At 45.7% G+C, this 21,171-nt stretch overlaps 1 protein-coding gene across 1 annotated transcript in view; it reads right to left on the bottom strand.

The window, feature by feature from the left end:
* LOC116986209 (cadherin-4-like) overlaps nt 1–21,171 on the bottom strand; it is a 481,573-nt gene that overhangs the window by 139,156 nt on the left and 321,246 nt on the right. Inside the window, exons 3-4 of the mRNA XM_033041511.1 lie at nt 14,569–14,798; nt 11,190–11,363 (exon numbers count right to left, since the gene is read on the bottom strand). Coding sequence (XP_032897402.1) covers nt 11,190–11,363; nt 14,569–14,798 — 404 coding nt within the window. The remainder of the gene's footprint in view (nt 1–11,189; nt 11,364–14,568; nt 14,799–21,171) is intronic.

A 21,171-nucleotide genomic window follows, 5' to 3' on the forward strand; every position in this document is an offset into this window, starting at 1 on the left:
AGATGGGAATTCTGATCCTTTATACACTGGTAATAACCCATCCTTCTCTCTGTCCTGCTGAGTGACTCCAGCATTTTGTGTCCTTCATTCATTCATTCTCTCGCGCAGGCAGACGTCTTCTTGCTCCGGCTGAAGACAGACACAAAATGCTGGCGTAACTCAGCGGGTCGGGCAGCATCTCTGGAGAAAAGGAATAGGTGACGTTTCGGGTCGACACTCTTCTCCATTTGCGGGGCAGTCTTCGATCTGAAGAAGGGTGTCGACCCGAAACGTCACCCATCCCTTCTCTCCAGAGATGCTGCCTGACCCGCTGAGTTGCTCCAACATTTTGTATCTATCTTCGGTAGGAACCAGCATCTGCAGTTCCTTACTTCCTGTCTTCCTTCCTTCCTGTCCTTCCCGTCCTGCTTCCTCTCACTCTTCCCCCCCCTCCCCCTTCCTTCTGTCTGGACCTCCGAGGTTTGTGAGGAGTTGGGCTGACAAGGTACAGGGGAGTTGATCCAACAACCACTAATCCGTCTGAAGAAGGGCTTCGGCCCGAAACGTTGCCTATTTCCTTCGCTCCATAGATGCTGCTGCACCCGCTGAGTTTCTCCAGCACTTTTGTCAACCACTAATTGGATCCAGCTGCAGCTCATTTGCCTGTGTCGTCAGCTCAGTCCAGAGTGCATATGTTGTCCGGCAGCCAGGCACTGTCAGTAGACTTCTTCTGGCCGTGACAAGGATCGGAGCGCAGCTGAGGGAAATCATGCCCTCACACCATGTAATAACATTGGGCACTGATGATGAGCTTCTGTGCATCAGCTTGACAATTTCTGCTTTGTTTTTCTCTCTCAATAAGGACTGTAACACGTTGTTTTTTCACCTCACTTTCGAGCGAGCTGGCGTTGGCGACGAGAGAAACTAACTTCTCATCTTTATCCGCAACTTCCTGCAGCAAGGGGCTGACGGACTGGCACTTGCCCAAGGGGTAACAAGTGCTGCCAAACTGATAACAAGATGACAGCTTTCCAGTCAGCATTGAGGAAGTCCAAAAATAAAAGAACATTCATTTGCCGTGCGAAAAACGACGCAAATTAAAAATACGAGACGCAGAAAAGACAAACTGATTTGGAAGGGTTTAGTTGAGGTCTAATTGGCACTTTCCCTGCCAACGTATTGAAGATTTTCCCACAGAATCACAAATCACCCAGTAGAATACTTATCAGTTTGCATGATAATGTCATGACTGGCATGCATCATAATCCAACTAGTTAGTATGCCAGTCCGGGTCTGACTCTGTATTCTTAAGGCAAGAATAATGTGATGTCGTCAATTTTCTGAAATTGGACTAGATGGGAGACATATGCTGGTGAATAACATCATTCAAATCTCACCAATGTTGTAAAGAATTACAATGAGCACGGCATATGTAGTAACTGAGACTCAGCATATTCAGTTTATATTCAGTATTTGTTAATATTTTTATCTGCTGACATGGGCAGAAAAAAAGGTACTGGTTTTCCTTTCATGATTTTACTTGAGTAGAATTTAGTTCAAAAATCAAAGGAGCAGAATTAGGCCATTTGGCCCATCAAGTCTGCTCCACCATTCGATCACGGCTGATCTATCTCTCCCTCCTAGCCCCAATCTTCTGCCTTCTCCCCATAACCTCAGACACCCGTACTAATCAAGATTCGGTCAATCTGTGCCTTAAAAATACTCAATTGCTTGGCCTCCAGAGATTCACCACCCTCTGACTATTCTGAGGCTTTGCCCTCTGGTCCTAGACTCTCCAACTTGTGGAAACATCTTCTCCACTTTCACTCTATCCAGGCCTTTCACTATTCGACAAGTTTCAATGTCTCCCCTCCAGGGAGTACCGGCCCAGTGCCGTCTAACGCTCATCATATGTTAACCCAATCAACCCCAGGGCCATTCTAGTAAACCTCCTCTGGACCCTCTCCAACGCCAGCACATCCTTCCTCATATACGGGGCCCAAAACTGCTCACAATACTTCAAATGCGGTCTGACTGTGGCCTCATAAAGCCTCAGAATTACATTCCTGTTGTTATATTCTAAATAATTTATGCTAAGTATTTGACATGCCAACATAAATTTGTTGAACTAGGCTACTTAAATGCGATTTCACAGCTGTAAATGTCCACCCTTTAGTCTTCCTTGTTGTCCTGCTGCAGATTTATGTGGATCTGGAGCTCATAGTTACATTGGTTGGCATTGGTAGCATTTAAAGTGGATAAGCCAATTCAATGATGCAATCGGCCAAAATGAAGGCCAATTCAGATCAAGTTGATTTAGTCTGGTGTTTGTGTAGCTAACCAGAGCTCCAATGCCATTGATAAATTCGCTGGCAACACCACAGTGGTCAGACGCATCATAGATGGTGAGAAGCCAGCGTACAGGAGATATAAAGATTGAGTGTTGTTGCAACAATAGTCTCTCACTCAACGTTAGCAAGACCAAGGAACTGATCATGATCTTGAGAGAGGGAAGTTCAGTTTAGTTTAGTATAGTTTAGTTTAGAGATACAGCGTGGAAACAGGCCCTTCGGCCCACCAAATCTGCACTAACCAGCATTAAACACTATTCTCTTATCATGTATCTCTTCACTGCAAATGGCTTGATTGTAATCATGTATTGTCTTTCTGCTGACTGGTTAGCACGCAACAAAAGCTTTTCACTGTACCTCGGTACACGTGACAATAAACTAATCTGAACTGTGCCTTTCTGGATCATGCGTTTTGCCAGACCAACAGAGGTCCCGGCCTCCGAGTGGAGTCCAACGGTACATTCCGCCTAGGCCATCGTGGGGCCCAGATACCGGCACGCAAAGTCCGCCTAAGAAGTCGGCTACGGGAACGGATCTGCCGGAGTTCCACGGCCCCGGCCACAGGGGGCAAAGTTGACCCGCCGATAGGTCGCGGAAGTCCTGATGAGGTCGAGATCGGCCGCTTCACCCGGCCGAGGCGCCACATTTTTCGGGGGACCGGGGGGGTGGGGGTTTCAAGTGCGCTCTCGTAATTCTATCCGGATTAAAGGAGGTGCCGGACCACCAGTTGCCGGAAAATCAGCGGTGGACCCGTACTCGAACCTCCTTTAAAGAAATAATTTCTCCAAAATCAAGATCAAAATTCTTTCAAGGTTACCACTATTCTCTCTTCTCATCATAAAACCAATTGTGGTCTGGAGTCAGTCTTCTGATTTAGATAATGCAGTATTTTTGCAATATGAACCTAGCACAGCGCCAGAGTCCCAGGTTCAATCCTGACTACAGGCGGTGTCTGTAATGAGTTTCTATGTTCTCCACATGACCGTGCCTCGGTTTCCTCCCACACTCCAAAGACGTGCAGGTTTGTAGAATAATTGGCTTTGGTAAAAATTGTAAATTGTCCCTAGTGTGTGTAGGATAGTGTTAGTTTGCAGGGATCGCTGGTCGGCACGGGCTTGGTGGGCAGAAGGGCATGTTTGCACGCTGTATCTCTAAACTAAAGTTACTTGCAACCAGTTGTACAGTGAGGTTTAACATAAGGTCTGGAATATATGAGGCCAGGCCTTTAGTTTCTAACACTCTGCGAGCACGCAACAACTCACAAGGTAGGTGTCAATTAATTTTGCCACCACATCTGAAAAATGCAGCTTATAATGAAGCCTGGTAACTGTTATACTAAATATTCAGAGTAAGTACAAGATTAGAAATACAGCTCATGAACACCAGGGGAAAAAAAAGTCAGTCTTTATAATAAATTCCACAACTTCTAACCGCACAAAAATAAAATCAGCCTTCAAAGTCACGACTGCTTCATTTTTAGACTTATTGGCGGGACGGGTGAGGCGGGGCCGGAGGAGGCGCTCCGACCCGACAGTCCCCTCGACCCGAGTTGTAGCAGTCAAATACGGGACATGGGCGATCCCGTATGGGACAAACCAATTTAGCTCAAAATACGGGCTAATACGGGACAATTGCCAACTCTATCCATGCTTAATCATGTATTGTCTTTCTGCTGACTGGTTAGCACGCAACAAAAGCTTCTCACTGTGCCATTGGTGTAGAGCAAATGACACATACTCAGAGAAAAGATAATAGTGGTGTGTAGCATTTGTGTGTTGGCAGGCTATTTCGAATCAAACTAATCATGTGTTGTCTTTCTGCTGACCGGATAGCACGCAACAAAAGGCTTTTCACTGTACCTCGGTACACGTGACAATAAACTAAACAGAACTATTTTAACGAGAATTACCTTACCTGATGCATGACAACTTTTCCAGATCTTAGATGAATATGATTCATTACATCAGTTAATTTGAAACAATTTCCTCATATTCATCTCTTCCCTTGAGCACATAGTTGCCGTTATGCAACAGGGAATTATCGAAGTCACTTACACTTATTTTACACTTATTCTTGACGACGTCAGATTATTAATCATAGTTTGATCATATTTAATGCTAAAAAATGTAAATAATCTTTTCAGAATTCAATGCCTACAGGAGATAAGGAATGCCTACCTGCATGGCGGCACGGTGGTGCAGCGGTAGAGTTGCTGCCTTACCGCGCCAGAGACCCAGGTTCAATCCTGACTACGGGTGCTGTCTGTACTGAGTTTGAACGTTCTGCGTGAGTTTTCCCCGGGAGCTCCGGTTTCCTCCCACACTCCAAAGACATACAGCTTTGTAGGTTATTTGGCTTCGGTCAAAATTGCAAATTGTCCCAAGTGTGTGTAGGATAGTGTGCGGGGATTGCTGGTTGGAATGGACTCAGTGGGCCGAAGGGCCTGTTTCCGCAATGTATCTCTAAACTAAACCAATCCAAGACCTACTTGCTACCAGACGTCAGGTACGTCGGCAGTTTGGGGATTCAAGTCAGTCTTAACTTCATCGCATTTACTTTAAATTAATGTCACAGCCTAACACTGACGTTATTATTGTGAACAAAACCTTTTTTCACCAATAATGGATTTCTGCAGAGTCTGACATAACAATATTACTCATGGTGTCAATGATTCATGTGTCACCTGAAGACACTGAAGCTGTGTAAAAATAATCAGCGATCACATTAATATGTATTTACTTATTTTGATCCCCAGCACACTTTATTCAGCTAGGATATTTCAGCCACAGCAATTATCCCACAGATCACACGTTGTAGGAATAACACCACATCTGAAAGAAACATTCATGATTGATTAAGTAATTCTAAACAGCTCCTAGGATGTGTATAATGTTTTATCAACATTTAGCAGCACTGGAAACATTTGCTTCATCCCGTTTTAGTTTAGTTTAGTTTAGAGATACAGCGCGGAAACAGGCCCTTCGGTCCACCGGGTCCGCGCCGACCAGCAACCCTCGCACACTAGCACTATCCTACACACACTCGGGTTCGATCCTGATCTCGGGTGCTGTCCGTGTGGAGTTTGCACGTTCTCCTGAGAGTTTGTGGGTTTTCTCCGGATGCTCCAGTTTCCTCTCACATCCCAAATTTGTAGGTTGCTCGGCCTCTGTAAATGTGTAGTCGATGGATGCGAAAATGACTAGGGGGCGCTGTTGAGTATGGCAGCCTTGCCTGCAGCTGTTTGGCCTTGCATTCTTTTTAAAAATGTTTAGTTTGTCAAAAGTTTTGTTTTTGAGGTCTTTTAGTCTTTTTATGTGGGGCTGGGGTGGGGGGGAAGGGGGAAACTGTTTTTCTCAGTCACTACCTGGTCGAGGATGAGTCTGTCCTCCGAGCCGCATCTTCGCCCCCTCCTCGCGGCCTACCGTCTGGATTGGCGCGGCCTTTCCTGCCGGAGACCGGCCAGAGCTTCAGCTTCAGCGGCGGCGCTGCACTGAAGTGCCATCGCGGAGCGGGCGATGCCTTACCGAGGCCGCCGTGTTGGAGCTCCGGAGTGCTGGGACTGCCGACTTGGAACACCGTACAGCTGTGGGTCTGCGGACCTTCCAGCCACAACGCGGGGCCCTGGAATCTTTCGCCGAGGATTGCCGTGTGGAGCTCCGCCCAACTCGGCCTGTGGACTTCGGGAGCCGCAGTCTCCGGTAGGAAGTGGCCGATTCGGACACTCCAAGCTGCTGAGTGTTTTTCCGATGCCGGAGTTCCATTATCCGGCGAGAGGGCCTGAACATCGGGCCGCCGTTGCGGCGACTGCGGAGGCCTCAATAGGCCCCGACCACGGGTGAACAAGAGGAAGATGACTGAACTTTTATTGCCTTCCCTCACAGTGGGAAACGTTGATTCCACTGTGTGGATATGCTCATGTTAAATTCTATTGTGTATTGTGTTCTTTTTATTTGTATGGCTGTACGGTAACCCAAATCTCACTGTACCAATTGGTGTATAATGACAATAAATGTCAACGAACTTGAATGTGAACTTGATTTAATATTAAATTGGTGCGAATGAGATACTTACCGACAGGTGCTGCAGGTACTACCGTAACGTTTAAGAAACATTAAGGCAGGATAGGTTTAGAGGGATATGGGCCAAACACAGGCAGGCGGGACTGGTGTAGGTGGGACATGTTGGTCGGTGTGGGCAAGTTTAACCGAAGGCCTGTTTGCACTCTGCTTGACTCTATAACTTTATAACTCAGTTGGCCGAAGGGCCTGTTTCCGTGCTGCATCTCTAAACTCTAAGTTAAACTCCTGAATAATTCAATGGATTGTAATATCTACCTGACTGTGATAGAATTAGATAAAATAAGGCCGTTTAGTACAAGGATAAGTCCTGGTACAAGTCGGAACTGGATTGCGGAGTCACTGGGGAATGCAGGACGGACAACATTGATTGAGTTTATCTGGTGTGCTTTTTCATCAGCCACAGTTTCTATACGTTTCAGAAAATCTTTGCCATAACATAATCTATATCGCAACAACCCTGCTCCATCACGAGTCAATCAAATTCCCTTTTGAGTTCTTCAGCTGGGGAACAAATGACAGAAGGTTTCTTGCAGGTTTGTCAGGAGCGGTGGAATTAAATGAGAAGAGGCTCTGCAGTTCATTGAGCAAGGGTTTCCCAGGAGACCGTGCCTCACATACACACTGCTATGACGGGGACTGAATGAAGTAACTACGCTAGTCAAGGAAGAAACTTCTCTTGTCTATTTAATCTTTTGATGGATATGAGTAATGATAGATAACCAGATGAATTGCGCAACAATCTTATAAATTACTCAACACCAATCCTCAACTTCTGCATTCCACAGAAATTTTCCATTAGATGCCCAAAAAATGAAGAACATCTAAACATCAGAACATCAAAAATATCTCTTCTGTCTTTTCCGCTGAGTTAACTGACTGAAAACAGAAAGAAAGATTTTCAGATTATGTTTTGAAGGAATAGAATAAGTCACATGTGGGGATGCTACGATTAGTCAGAGGCTATGGGGAGAAGGCAGGAGAATGGGGTTGATAGGGAACAATAGATCATCCATGACTGAATGGCGGAGTAGACTCGATGGGCCGAATGGCCTATTTCTGCTTCGACGACTTAAAAACATGTGAAAAATAATATCGCCTTGGTTTTTGATCAGAACACCTTGATACCAAAATGAAGGATGAGGGGGATTCTTATAGAAACATATATAATTATAAATAGACTGGACAAGCTAGAAGCAGGAAAAATGTTCCCAATGTTGGGCGAGTCCAGAATCAGGGGCCACAGTCTTAGAACAAAGGGGAGGTCATTTAAGACTGAGGTGAGAACATTTCACCCAGAGAGTTGTGAATTTGTGGAATTCCCTGCCACAGAGGGCAGTGGAGGCCAAATCACTGGATGGATTTAAGAGAGAGTTAGATAGAGCTCTAGGGGCTAGTGGAGTCAAGGGATATGGGGAGAAGGCAGGCACGGGTTAATGATTGGGGATGATCAGCCATGATCACAATAATAATAATAATAATGGATGGGATTTATATAGCGCCTTTCTAATACTCAAGGCGCTTTACATCACATTATTCATTCACTCCTCAGTCACACTCGGTGGTGGTAAGCTACTTCTGTAGCCACAGCTGCCCTGGGGCAGACTGACGGAAGCGTGGCTGCCATTCTGCGCCTACGGCCCCTCCGACCACCACCAATCACTCACACACATTCACACACATTCACACACAGGCAATGAATGGCGGTGTTGGCGGTGTTGGCTCGAAGGGCCGAATGGCCTCCTCCTGCACCTAATTTCTATGTTTCTATGAAACTGCACCTATGATTGTATACAATTACCCCCGATTCAGGTTACAGGTAGAAACAAAGAACTGCAGACGCTGGTTTATGGCAAAGATGGAGACACACAGCATCTCTGGAGGAAAAGGACAGGCAACGTTTCAGGTCGGGACCATTCTTCAGACGGAGTTTGTACGTTCTCCCCGTGACCTGCGGGTATTTTCTCCGAGAACTTCGCTTTCCTCCCACACTCCAAAGACGCACAGGTTTGTAGGTTAATTGCCTTGGTATAATTGTAAAATCATCCCTAGTGTGTGTAGGATGGTGTTAGTGTACGGGGTGATCGCTGGGTCAGCGCGGACTTGGTGAGCCGAAGGGTCTGTTTTTGGGCTGTATTTCCAAACTTAGCTAAACTCTTCATATTTTCACCATTTCTCTTAATTATTCTGCTATTTTACTGGGCTTTTATTCTCTCATTTAATCCAAAGAGGAAGTAGGTCACCCATGAAAGGTCCAACGAAAAAAACTTCTCTGAAGCTTCGAGGCGATGAAACCATACCCGAAAGGTTAACCTGTCATTCGTCTTCAAGAGTCAATCGATTTGCTATACATTTCCAGTTTTCTTTGTAAAAGGCAGTGGCTTCACACAGAACGAGCTGCCAGAGGAGGTAGTTGAGGTAGGTACTATAACAACATTTAAAGGACATTTGGACAGGTGCATGAATAGACTAGACTTTAGAGATACAGTGCTCAAACAGGTCCTTCGGCCCACCGAGTCCACTCTGTCCAGCGATCACCTGTACACTGGCACTATCCCACACATTAGGGATAATTTACTATTTTTGTCGAAGGCAATTAACCTACAAACCTGTACGTCTTTGGAGTGTGGGTGGAAACAGGACCACCCGGAGAAAACCCACGCGATCACAGGAGAACGTACAAACTCCGTACAGACAGCAGTCGTAGTCGGGATCGAACTCGGCTCTCTGGTGCTGTAAGGCAGCAACTCTACCGCTGCTCCACTGTGCAGCCCTAACAATGAAGTGATACGATGAATCTCAACAAGACTGGTAGAAACTTAGAAAACATAGAAAAATAGGTGCAGCAGTAGGCCATTTGGTCCTTCGAGCCAGCATCGCCATTCAATATGATCATGGCTGATCATCCAAAATCAGTACCCTGTTCCTGCTTTTTCCCCATATTCCTTTGATTCCTTTAGCCCTAAGAGCTAAATCTAACTCTCTCTTGAAAACATCCAGTGAATTGGCCTCCACTGCCTTCTGTGGCAGAGAATTCTACAGATTCACAACTCTCCGGGTGAAAAGGTTTTTCCTCTTCTCAGTTCTAAATGGCCTACCCTGTACATTGAGAAGTCACGCAGGCCTGGGTAGACACAAAATTCCGGAGTAACTCAGCGGGACAGGCAGCATCTCTGGAGAGAAGGAATGGGTGACGTTTCGGGTCGAGACCCTTCTTCAGCCTGGGGGACATCAACCACCTCAACCTTTCCACTCTCCTTACTTACTCTAACCTCTAAACCTTTTACCTCATGCTAGCCTGGGACTTACTTCAAGTTGAATGGCCCAATGCCAGTGGGGCCCTTTAGAATCACAGGCCGTAGCCAACAACATTCAGCTGAATGACAAGTAAATTAGCCAGCGTTACGTCTTTCAACTGAGCTCTTTCATAGCACTGAAGGAGACAGGCACTTGTGAAACAATAATATTTCTCAAGGGTAGGAAGGATTGTCCACATTAAATGGGAGCAGTGAAACAGCTCTAGTGAGAAACAAAAAAGCAAACCAGAAGCTCGGCCCAAAATATGTAGTGCACAAAGTCTTGAATTTCTCATCTCTGGCACCCAGAGATAAAGGCTAGCATTTATTTCAAGAGGGCCAGAATACAAAAACAGGGATGTAATGCTGAGGCTCTAAGGCACTGGTCATTGTGAGCAATTTTGGGCACCATATCTGAGGAAGGATGTGCTGGCTCTGGGGAGAGGGTTCAGGGGAGGTTTACCAGAATGATCCCAGGAATGAGTGGGTTCACATATGATGAGCGTTTGACGGCACTGGGCCTGTACTCGCTGGAGTATAGAAGAATGAGTAGGGGACCTCATTGAAACTTACCGAATAGTAAAAGGTCTGGATAGAGTGGATGTGGAGAGGATGTTTCCACTAGTGGGAGAGTCTAGGACTGGAGGTCATAGCCTCAGAATTAAAGAATGCTCCTTTCGGAAGGAGACGAGGAGGAATTTCTTTCGTCAGATGGTGGTGAATCTGTGGAATTATTTGCCGCAGCCTTCTGTGGCAAATAATTCCACAGATTCACCACCCTCTGACTAAAGAAATATAAAAACATATACGTGCATACATAATATGCACATATACATATATATATACACACAAATAACAAAGAACCACAAATAGGACATGTATCACAATTATAATATATATAACTATATAAACAGCACTAAAAGGCATTTAGTATTGATTTACCTTCTTGAAACTTATGGTTAACACTGACTGATTAGTTGCAGCAAAGACTTAAGGGCCTGTCCCACTTTCACGACCTCTGCCGAGTTTGCCCTTGACTCATACTTGCAGCATGGTCGTCACGAGGTCGTGGAAGGTCGTAGGTAGGTCGTGATGCTAGTGTTAGGTACTCGTGGCATCAAGTAGGTCGGGGCGTTTTTCTAGCCTGATGAAAAATGTCCACGAGTAAAAATGGTCGTGAATTAGGTCGTGAAAGTGGGACAGGCCCTTAACACTGAACGGGTTAACTGGGTTACTGGCAGATGAGAGAATTATTTGCCCGAAACAAATGTCATCATAATGCACAGATGACAAATTATACAAATAGGTCACCACAGACAAATGCAAAATGCAAAGTCCTTCATTCCACGTCCATTTGCTTAAAATATTCTTTGCATCTAGCGTTGCAGTTTTGTGTTCAGAACATGTGGGCTTTCCAATGGCAGTGTACAGTGCTTGGATAGGAAGATACACAACACAAACAGCTTCACTCCTCTGACACCACTTACCCGAACCAGCTGGATGGGGAAGGGCCCTCTGGAATTCTCCGGAACATTGATTGGAGGGATGACCCAATCCCTCTTCTGTCGCCTCAGGCCGCTGGAGGTCTGCCGCTGTCGCCATGGGAACAGCGTATCCTCCGACTGCTGTGGAGACTCTCTCAGCACATCCTTCTTCTCATCCTGTTCATGAAATGAAATAGAAAACTCTTCAACTTGGACTTTCAGGAATCAACTATTAACGTGGCCCCAAAGATCTGCCTAACGAGATGAAAATGCACACGTGAATACTAATCAAAAATGTTCCACGCTACAGCTTGATGCAATTTATCAGCCCCCGTCTGAATTAACTGGCACATAGGGTTGAGATTATTCCTAATAAATCAACTTGACTATCGGAACAATTACATTCCCACAATAACTACCATTGATTTGACAATTGATCGTTGCTAAAAGACCGCGACCGTTTACAACAACTTGTCGAGTCTGTACATGTCATAAATTTTATATTTGCACATATTATGTTAGCAATAACATATTAATTCACTAAAATGTAAACCGAGCACCCGGTTCGATCCTGACTGCGGGTGCTGTCTTTACGCAGTTTGTACGTTCTTCCCGTGACCCCGTGGGTTTACCCGGGTGCTCCGGTTTCCCCCCCCCCCCCACACTCCAAAGACGTGCAGGTTTGTGGGTCAATTAGCTTTGCTAAAGACTGTAAATTGTCCCCAGCATGTGGGGTGGTTCTCGTGTACGGGGGACGCTGGTCGGCGCGGAAGGGACTGTTTCCACGCTGTATCTCTAAAAGTGTAAAGTCTAAAGCTTGAAGAACAGCACCTCTTTATCCATCTCAGCGCTTGGCTGAGCATATCATATTCAGTGTCAGCTCTTACAAAGTCTCTATTTGTATCAACACCGACCAATTCAGCTCGAGTTCATCTCCAGTGACCAGCATGGGCTAATTTGCTGGGGATTACCTACAGTAATATTTCACAGCTTTTAAAGGTTTCTCCGTTTGTGTGTGTTTTTCCCCCCTCTCTCTTTCTCTCCAACTTCCCTCATTTGGCTGACAGGTCAGCTGTATGGCCACTGTAAATTGCCACTGGTCTAGCTGAGTGGTGAGAAGATCAGGTGGGCATGTGAAGAAGAAGCAAAAGAGAAATAACTGGCGGGTTGGATGATGTTTTCAAGAGAGAGTCAGATTTAGCTCTTAGGGCTAACGGAATCAAGGGATATGAGGGGAAAAAAGCAGGAACGGGATACTGATTTTGGATGATCAGCCACGATCATATTGAATGGTGGTGCAGCCTCGAAGGGCCGAATGGCCTACTCCTGCACCTATTTTCCATGTTTATATGTTTGCTCTGAAAGGCAACATGGACTCGATGGGCTGAATGAGACAATAGACAATAGACAATAGATGCAGGAGTAGGCCATTCGGCCCTTCGAACTAGCACTGCCATTCAATGTGATCGTGGTAGATCATCCACAATCAGTACCCCGTTCCTGCCTTCTCCCCATATCCCTTAATCTATGATCTTTTATGCTATGAGAAATATGAACTTTAAGATATTAAATTAATTATCAATTAGATTATTTCATTCATAGCTTATCATTACAGCAACTCTGGCCTCACCCTATCTTTTTTATTTAGAGATACAGCGTGGAACCAGGCCCTTCTGCCCGCCGTTTCCGCGCTAACCACCATCAATAACACTATCCCCCTACACTAACACCATCTTACACACTAGGGACAATTTACAAATTACAGGAATCAAATTAACCTGCAAACCCGTATGTCTTTGGGGTTTGGGAGGAAAGCGAAGCTCCCTGAGAAAACCCATGGGGAGAACGTAGAAACTTTGTACAGACAGCACCCGCAGTCAGGATCGAACCTGTGTCTCTGGAGCTGTAGGGCAGCAACTCTACTGTTAACCACCGTATCACCCTGGGTATTCTCTTAGCCCTATCCATTCCCCTATCACCTTCTCTGCAACTTAAATCAGCAGGTTTCATAGAAACATAGAAAAAAGATGCAGGCGGTGGCCATTTGGCCCTTCATTGTGATCATGGCTGATCTTCCACAATCAGTAACCCGTGCCTGCCTTCTCCCCATATCCCTTGATTCCACTAGCCCCTAGAGCTCTATCTAACTCTCTTTTAAATTCATCCAGTGAATTGGCCTCTTCTGCCTTCCTCACTTCTCCAGTTTTAACGAAGGGTCGTCATTGTGAAATGTTAAACCTACTTTCCACAGATGTTTCCTGGCCTGGGAGATGCATCTAGCATGTTCTGCTTTAATTTCAGAATTCCAGCGTGTATATATTTTCAATTTTCAAAAAATATTGTTATATTTGCCCTTTTAAAATGACAGTCTTTTATGATTGTAAAACCACTCAATGAACAGTCAAGCTCTCAATAGGCGACACCAATGAAAAGGGACTATAAAATGAATAAATACAAAGGATGCTTAAATCATTTGTACATGAAACAGATTTGTTTTTAACATTCTTTCAGACGAAAATCTGAATCCAATTTGTGCAATGCCGAATTTTGAAGAATTTTATTTCACAGAAGAGACCCAATCAATATGTATGTCAAACTATTGGTTATTATAGTGCATGTTAGAGAGAGATAAAGAATGCTAGAACACCAGCATTATTTCTTGCCCAAATGGCTCAAAAGGAAGATTACAAAAAATTATCTGAATCCTTTTAGTGATTTGATTAAAAAAAAGACATATGCTTTAGTCAGCACAGCCTTTGTAAAAATTATGCAATCATATAGGGTTATAGAACCATAGAGTCAAACAGCGTGGAAACAGGCCCTTCGGCCTAACTCGCCCGCACCGTGCAGCTACATTAGGCCACAAATGGGCCCGACCTCGGGTGTTTCACAGAGAAAGAGGACTTAACTTTTTGATGCCTTTCCCCACAGTGGAAATTTTTGATTCTGTTGTGGGGGGACGTTCATGTTGAATTCTATAATGTGTTATGTAATTTTTCTTATTTTTAATTTTTCTATGGATGTACGGAAACTTTATTATTTCTTTTATGTAAAGCACTTTGATTTAAACGTGCTATATAAATACAATTTACTTACTTACTTACTTACTAGTCCCACCTGCCCGCATTTGGCCCATATCCCTCCAAACCTGTCCTATCCCTGAACCTGTCCAAATGCTTCTTAAATGCTGTGATAGTCCCAGCCTCAACCACCTCCTCAGCTTGGTCGATTCACCCACCCCCCTTTGTGTGAAAAAGTTATCCCTGGGGTTCCTCAGATCCGGTGGGCTGAAGGGGTCTGCTTCCTTGCTGTGTTCCTAAAGTCCAAAAGTAAAGTCACATCAGGCTCTCTGAGAAGTCTTTGGAAGGGGGAGTGCAAATACCTTGTTGTCATTGTGAATTGAGCTTCCCGGTGCCTTCACATGTAGTTTGACCACCGTTTCCCATTTCTCCTGAGTCTTGACATTGCGTGCAGTCACTATGAACTTCACTTGGTCCGTGGGGACGTGCAGCGTGTGAGTGGCGTAGAGGGTGCCATTGTTCCCCACCTTGAAGTCAGGGTCACTGCTCCGATACCGAATGTCTTGATTACTGGCACAGTCGTCAAATTCCACTAGACGGGGGAATAAGGGGAGAGGAGAGGGACAGATAACGTGATGTGCCGTGATAGGCAGCCAGCAGGAAAGGCAATCAAACACAACTAGAAGACATTTAATTTCGAGCAGTAAATTTTCGATTTTAAAATACCTATCAAGGAAATGATCTAACAGCTTTTACCGAGACGCGTTTGACCTTTCGGGAAGACTGCTGTATTTTATCTCCTTCCCTTGAGAACTCAGACAAGAAGCATCTCTTATTTTTTTTTAAATACATTCACAACAGGGCCATCAATTCACGGAAATAGCCTTCATCTCTGGTCCGTCTGTACTGAATGCTGAAAACGTTTCCCAGACCTTAGTCCACTTTATCTTCACACATTTTCACTGGGAGTGTGTGAGCTGCATAAACAAAGCTTCTGGCTCGGATAAGAAGAGCCATTTCCATCTACTGTTCAAACAGTTCCATTAGCAGAGATGAATGAAGGAGACAAAAGGATGCATGACTATCCCGAAAATAATTAAACACGTCTTGTCAAATACACTTAGGAGGGGTCGTGAAAAAAACCTCACCTCCAATCAGGTGTTTTCAATGTAAAATGACAACTAATTCAGAGGAGCTTTTATCGCTAATAGACTTTCTTTTTGGATTAACCCTGCACACTGTTAATTACAATACCGAAAGATGAGAATCTCAAATATGGTCCCATCTTTACGGCGGCTTAATTTTACCAACTTCCTGCTGATCAAATGGAAGCAGCCACTGGAAATAATGGGAAGAGATAAGACATGACACTCTGAGTGATACAACAAAGTGACCATGAATTACTGTTGTTAGATTGAAGGACCATTATTTTCTGTGGCACAAGTGAATTGCGGAGACAGTCATCGTTTATATACAGAGAGCGCAGTCTCCACTGTGCTGCCACTGTGGAGATGAACTGAAGCTTAAATTTCAACTTCAAGTAACCCTTGCTTTCCCTCTCCCTCCATCCCGCCCCCTTCCCAGTTCTCCAACCAATCTGACTGGTCTGAGTCTGAGTCTGAGTCTGAAGGGTCGCAACGTACCCGAAATGTCACTTATTCCTTTCTGCAGAGATGCTGCCTGTCCCGCTGAGTTACTCCAACACTTTGTGTCTATCTTCAGCATCTTCAGTTTAAACTAGGAATCTGCGGTTCCTTCTTACACATCCTGTATTCAATGTCCTGACTGATGACGGCAAGCTTTGTCTATTTTCTGAAGTTCTGGAACAACTAGCCCGGATCATGATTGCAACTGTGTTTCCTCTCTTTAGACTACAGATACAGCATGAAAACAGGCCTTTCAGCCCACCAAGTCCAGCAATCTCGCTAGAATTTAGAAGATTGAGGGGGGATCTTATAGAAACTTACAACATTCTTAAGGGGTTGGACAGGCTAGATGGAGGAAGATTGTTCCCGATGTTGGGGAAGTACAGAACAAGGGGTCACAGTTTAAGGATAAAGGGGAAATCTTTTAGGACTGAGATGAGAAAAACATTTTTTACACAGAGAGTGGTGAATCTCTGGAATTCTCTGCCACAGAATGTAGTTGAGGCCAGTTCATTGGCTGTATTTAAGAAGGAGTTAGATTTGGCCCTTGTGGCTAAAGGGATCAGGGGGTATGGAGAGAAGGCAGGTACAGGATACTGAGTTGGATGATCAGCCATGATCATATTGAATGGCGGTGCAGGCTCGAAGGGCCGAATGGCCAACTCCTACTCCTGCACCTATTTTCTATGTTTCTATCACCCATATACTAGCACTGTCCTCCACAGTAGAGACACTTTACAATTTAAAAAAAAGCCAATTAACCTACACACCTGCATATCTTTCAAGTGTGGGTGGAAACCGGAGCGCAAGCGGAGAAAACCCACGCGGTCACAGGGAGAACGTACAAACTCCGTACAGACAGCACCCGTGGTCAGGATCAAACCTGGGTCTCTGGCGCTGTAAGGCAGCAACTCTCCCGCTGCACATGGCTGTGCCAACCTCTTGTACAATCTCCTCAATTGTATCTCTACATGTTGAATATTCGTTGTGCAGACTGACTATTGAAGAAAGAACTGCAGATTCCCCTCTTCGACTATAGATGAGGCTCTCACCAGGGTCTCCTCTACATCCTGTAGCTCCGCCCTCACTCCCCATCCCCCCACTCGTAACAAGGACAGAGTCTCCCTTGTCCTCACCTTCCTGCTTTCTCCCTCCTTCCCCTCCCCTTCCCAGCTCTCCCACAGCCTACTGTCTCCGCCTCTTCCTTTCTTCTTCCCGCCCCCCCCCCCCCCCAACTCCACATCAGTCTGACGAAGGGTCTCGACCCAAAACGTCGCCTATTCCTTCGCTCCATTGATGCTGCCTCACCCGCTGAGTTTCCCCAACATTTTTGTCTACTTTCGTAGTGCCATCTACTTTACTTTGGTGAATCATCAGACTAGATCTTGGACACTTCAAAACCCTTAAAATGAAATTGGGTCGTGTACATTCCTAATGATGCCACTACTCATGAAGGAAAGCGACATTTCATAGCAGTTCATTTTCTTTTCAATTCTCTACCTGTATTGCACTTGATTGGCCTTTTCTTCCGTGTTAACTCAGATGCTCCCAAGGGCTCTGTTAACGTTCCTATCTCTAGTTTGTCTTCACATCAGTGACCCCATCCACTCATTACCCATTACCATCAAATCTTTCTGCTGAAAGTTGACCACCTCCAATTACCGACTGACTGATTCACACCTTGGTCTCCTGTGTGTCTTTCATTACAGAAATGAAAACGTGGTTTCATTCAATTACCCCGTTTTTTCCCCAAAACGAATCTACTCTGGCATGTCTGGCTTACAAATCACCGTGTCTTACCTTTCACAGCCCCACCCTCAGCCTTGTTTAGTTTAGAGATGCAGCGTGGAAATAGGCCCTTCCGCCCACCGCGTCCGCGCCGAACAGTGAGTACCCGGACACACGTAGGCCAGTTAACCTACAAACCTGCACGTCTTTGGATTGTGGGAGGAAACTGAAGCACCCGGAGAAGGCTCGCGTGGTCACAGGGAGAACGTACAATCTCCGTACAGACAGCACCCATAGTCAGGATCGAACCCGGTTCTCTGGCGCTGTGAGGCAGCAGCTCTACCCGCCGCACCACTAAACCGCCAAATCTACTTTCACATTTCACCCGGCCTCAGCATCTATCTGCTCTGGACAGACATACAAGTTCCACACATTCTTCATCGCCATGTGTGGGAAGGAACTACAGGTGCTGGTTTACACCAAAGATAGATGCAAAATGCTGGAGTAACTCAGCGGGACAGGCAGCATCACTGGACGGAAGGAATGGCAGACGTTCCCCATTGGCAGAAATGCTGCCTGTCCCGCTGAGTTTCTCCAGCGTTTTGTGTCTATTTTCAATGCCACGCCTGAATCCAAGATGCTTGGCTTCTATTTCCACGCCGGCAATTTGTGCGGCCGACCGTGCAGCATATAGTTCGCCAACATTTTCGCCACCTCCAACGGGATCCCACTACTGGCCACCTCTTCCCATCTCCACCCCTTTCTGCTTTCCGCAGAGACTGTTCCCTCCGCAACTCCCTTGTCAACTCGTCCCTTCCTACCAAACCACCTCCTCCCCAGATACTTTCCCCTGCAACCGGAGGAGATGCAACATCTGTCCCTTTACCTCCCCCATCGACCCCAAACAGTCTTTCCAGGTGAGGCAATGGTTCACTTGCACCTCCTCCAACCTCATCTTCTGTATCTTCTGTTCCAGGTGTCAACACCTTTATATCGGTGAGACCAAGCGCAGGCTCGACGATCGTTTCGCTGGACACCTCCGCTCAGTCCGCCTCAACCTACCTAATCTCCCGGTTGCTCAGCACTTCAACTCCCCCTCCCATTCCCAATCTGACCTTTCTGGCCTGAGCCTCCCCCATTGTCAGAGTGAGGCCCACTGCAAATTGGAGGAACAGCACCTCATATTTCACTTGGGTAGCTTACACCCCAGCGGTATGAACATTGACTTCTCTAACTTCAAATAGCCCTTGCTTTCCCTCTCTATCCCCTCCCTCTTCCCAGTTCTCCCACCAGTCTTATGCCCCTGCCCCACTTAGGAAACCTGAACGGAAACCTCTGGAGACTTTGCGCCCCACCCAAGGTTTCCGTGCGGTTCCCGGAGGTTGTAGGTGGTTGCCGGAGGTTGCAGGTAGTGGAAGCAGGTAGGGAGACTGACAAAAACCTCCGGGAACCGCACGGAAACCTTGGGTGGGGCGCAAAGTCTCCAGAGGTTTCCGTTCGGGTTTCCTAAGTGGGACAGGGGCATTATTGGATCCGACTACATTCTATCTCTGACCCGCCCACTCCCCTGACATCAGTCTGAAGAAGGGTCTCGACCCGAAACGTCACCCATTCCTTCTCTCCAGAGATGCTGCCTGTCCCGCTGAGTTACTCCAGCATTCTGTGTCTGCCTCACTAACTTGTTCTACCAACAGAACAAGCTAATAGACTGAGCCAAATGATGCTCAGTAAAAAGTGTCTTAAAATATATATACACCTTATATTAAAAATTGCAATAATCAACTGACTTTAGATGAATCAAATCTCAAAGTCTTCACGCTTCTGTTGCTCCATTAATGCTGAAACTGTAGTTTCTAAACATTATTCTCTTTCCAGTCGCCCAAAACCAGCGATCACCATCATCACTAATGTAACACAATTACATTTTTAAACTCAAGAAATAAATTCCGCAGCGATAAAGTCGTCTGTTTCAATTAAATCGGCCAATTTAATGCTTCAAATTATGCCTCTTTGACGTGTTTATCTTTCATGACAGCATTTTTTATTTGATGGTCTCAAATTGGTATTATTTTTACTGTGCATCTGAATAAGACGAGGTGAACACACAGTGCAAGAGCTGAACCATTTAGACATGGTCTATACCTCCGTGACTCTCAGTCTGAACAAGGGTCTCAACCTGAAATGCCATCTGTTCCTTTGCTCCAGAGATAATCCTGACCCGCTGAGATACTCCAGATTTTTGTGCCTCTCTTCGGTACAAACCTGTGTCTGCAGTTCCCTCTTACACACTTTTACTGGCCAGCACGCAACAACAGCTTTTCACACGTGTACACCTCAGTACACGTGACAATGACCTAAACTAAACTTTATACATGTGTAGGAAGGAACTGCAGATGCTGGTTTACAGTGAGGATAGACACAAAATGCTGGAGTAATTCAGCGGGAATGCAGCGTCTCTGGATAGAAGGAATGGGTGACGTTTCGGGCCGAGACCCTTCTTTAGACGTCTTGTGGCGCCACCTGGTAGTTAGGCCACTTGCTGAGCGAACACTCGGCACTAGGTGTGGCAGGGTTACACGACTGTGTTTGGCGGGAAGTAGTGGTCACATGGTTGAGTGGTGTGCCCTGGTATATAGTCACAACTCTGGGAGAATCCTCCCCAGATGTGTGTGTGCTGTTCTCTGTATTGCCATAATAAGGATCGCTTTGATTCACAACACGTGGCTTGCTCTAGTCTGAAGAAAGGTCTTGACCCAATACGTCACCCATTCCTTCTATCCAGAGATGCTGTGTGTCCTGCTGAGTTACTCCAGCATTTTGTGTCCACAAACCTTATACATGTTCACGTTAGATGACAATAGAAGTAGAGTCATAGTCACAGAGTGATACAGGGTGGAAACAGGCCCTTCGGCCAAACTCGCCCACACCGGCCAACAATGTCCCAGTTACCCTAGTCCCACTTGCCTGCGCTTGGCCCACTTGCTCCATATCCCTCCAAACCTGTCCTATCCATGTACCTGTCTAATTGTCTCTTAAACGATGGGATAGTCCCCGCCTCAACTACCCCCTCTGGCAGCTTGTTCCATACACCCACCACCCTTTGTGTGAAACAGTTACCCCTCAGATTCTTATTAAATCATTTCCCCTTCACCTTGAACCTATGTCCTCTGGTCCTCGATTCCCCTACTCTGGGCAAAAAACTGTGCATCTAACCGATCTATTATTTTCATGATTTTGTCCACCTCTATAAGATCACCCCTCATCCTCCTGCACTCCATGGAATAGAGACCCAGCCTATCCAACCTCTCCCTGTAGCTCAGACACTCTAGTCCTGGCAACATCCTCGTAAATCTTTTCTGAACCCTTTCAAGCTTGACACTATCTTTCCTATAACATGGTGCTCAGAACTGAACACAATATTCTAATTGTGGTCTCACCAACGTCTTATACAACTGCAACATGACCTCCCAACTTCTATGAAGGATAAAGTACCAAAAGCCTTTTTGACCTCCTTATCCACCTCCGACTTGACCTTCAAGGAACCATGCACTTGTACTCCTAGATCCCCCTGCTCTACAACACTACCCAGAG

Source organism: Amblyraja radiata, chromosome 23, assembly GCF_010909765.2.
Source record: "Amblyraja radiata isolate CabotCenter1 chromosome 23, sAmbRad1.1.pri, whole genome shotgun sequence".
Taxonomy (NCBI): Eukaryota; Metazoa; Chordata; class Chondrichthyes; order Rajiformes; family Rajidae; genus Amblyraja; species Amblyraja radiata.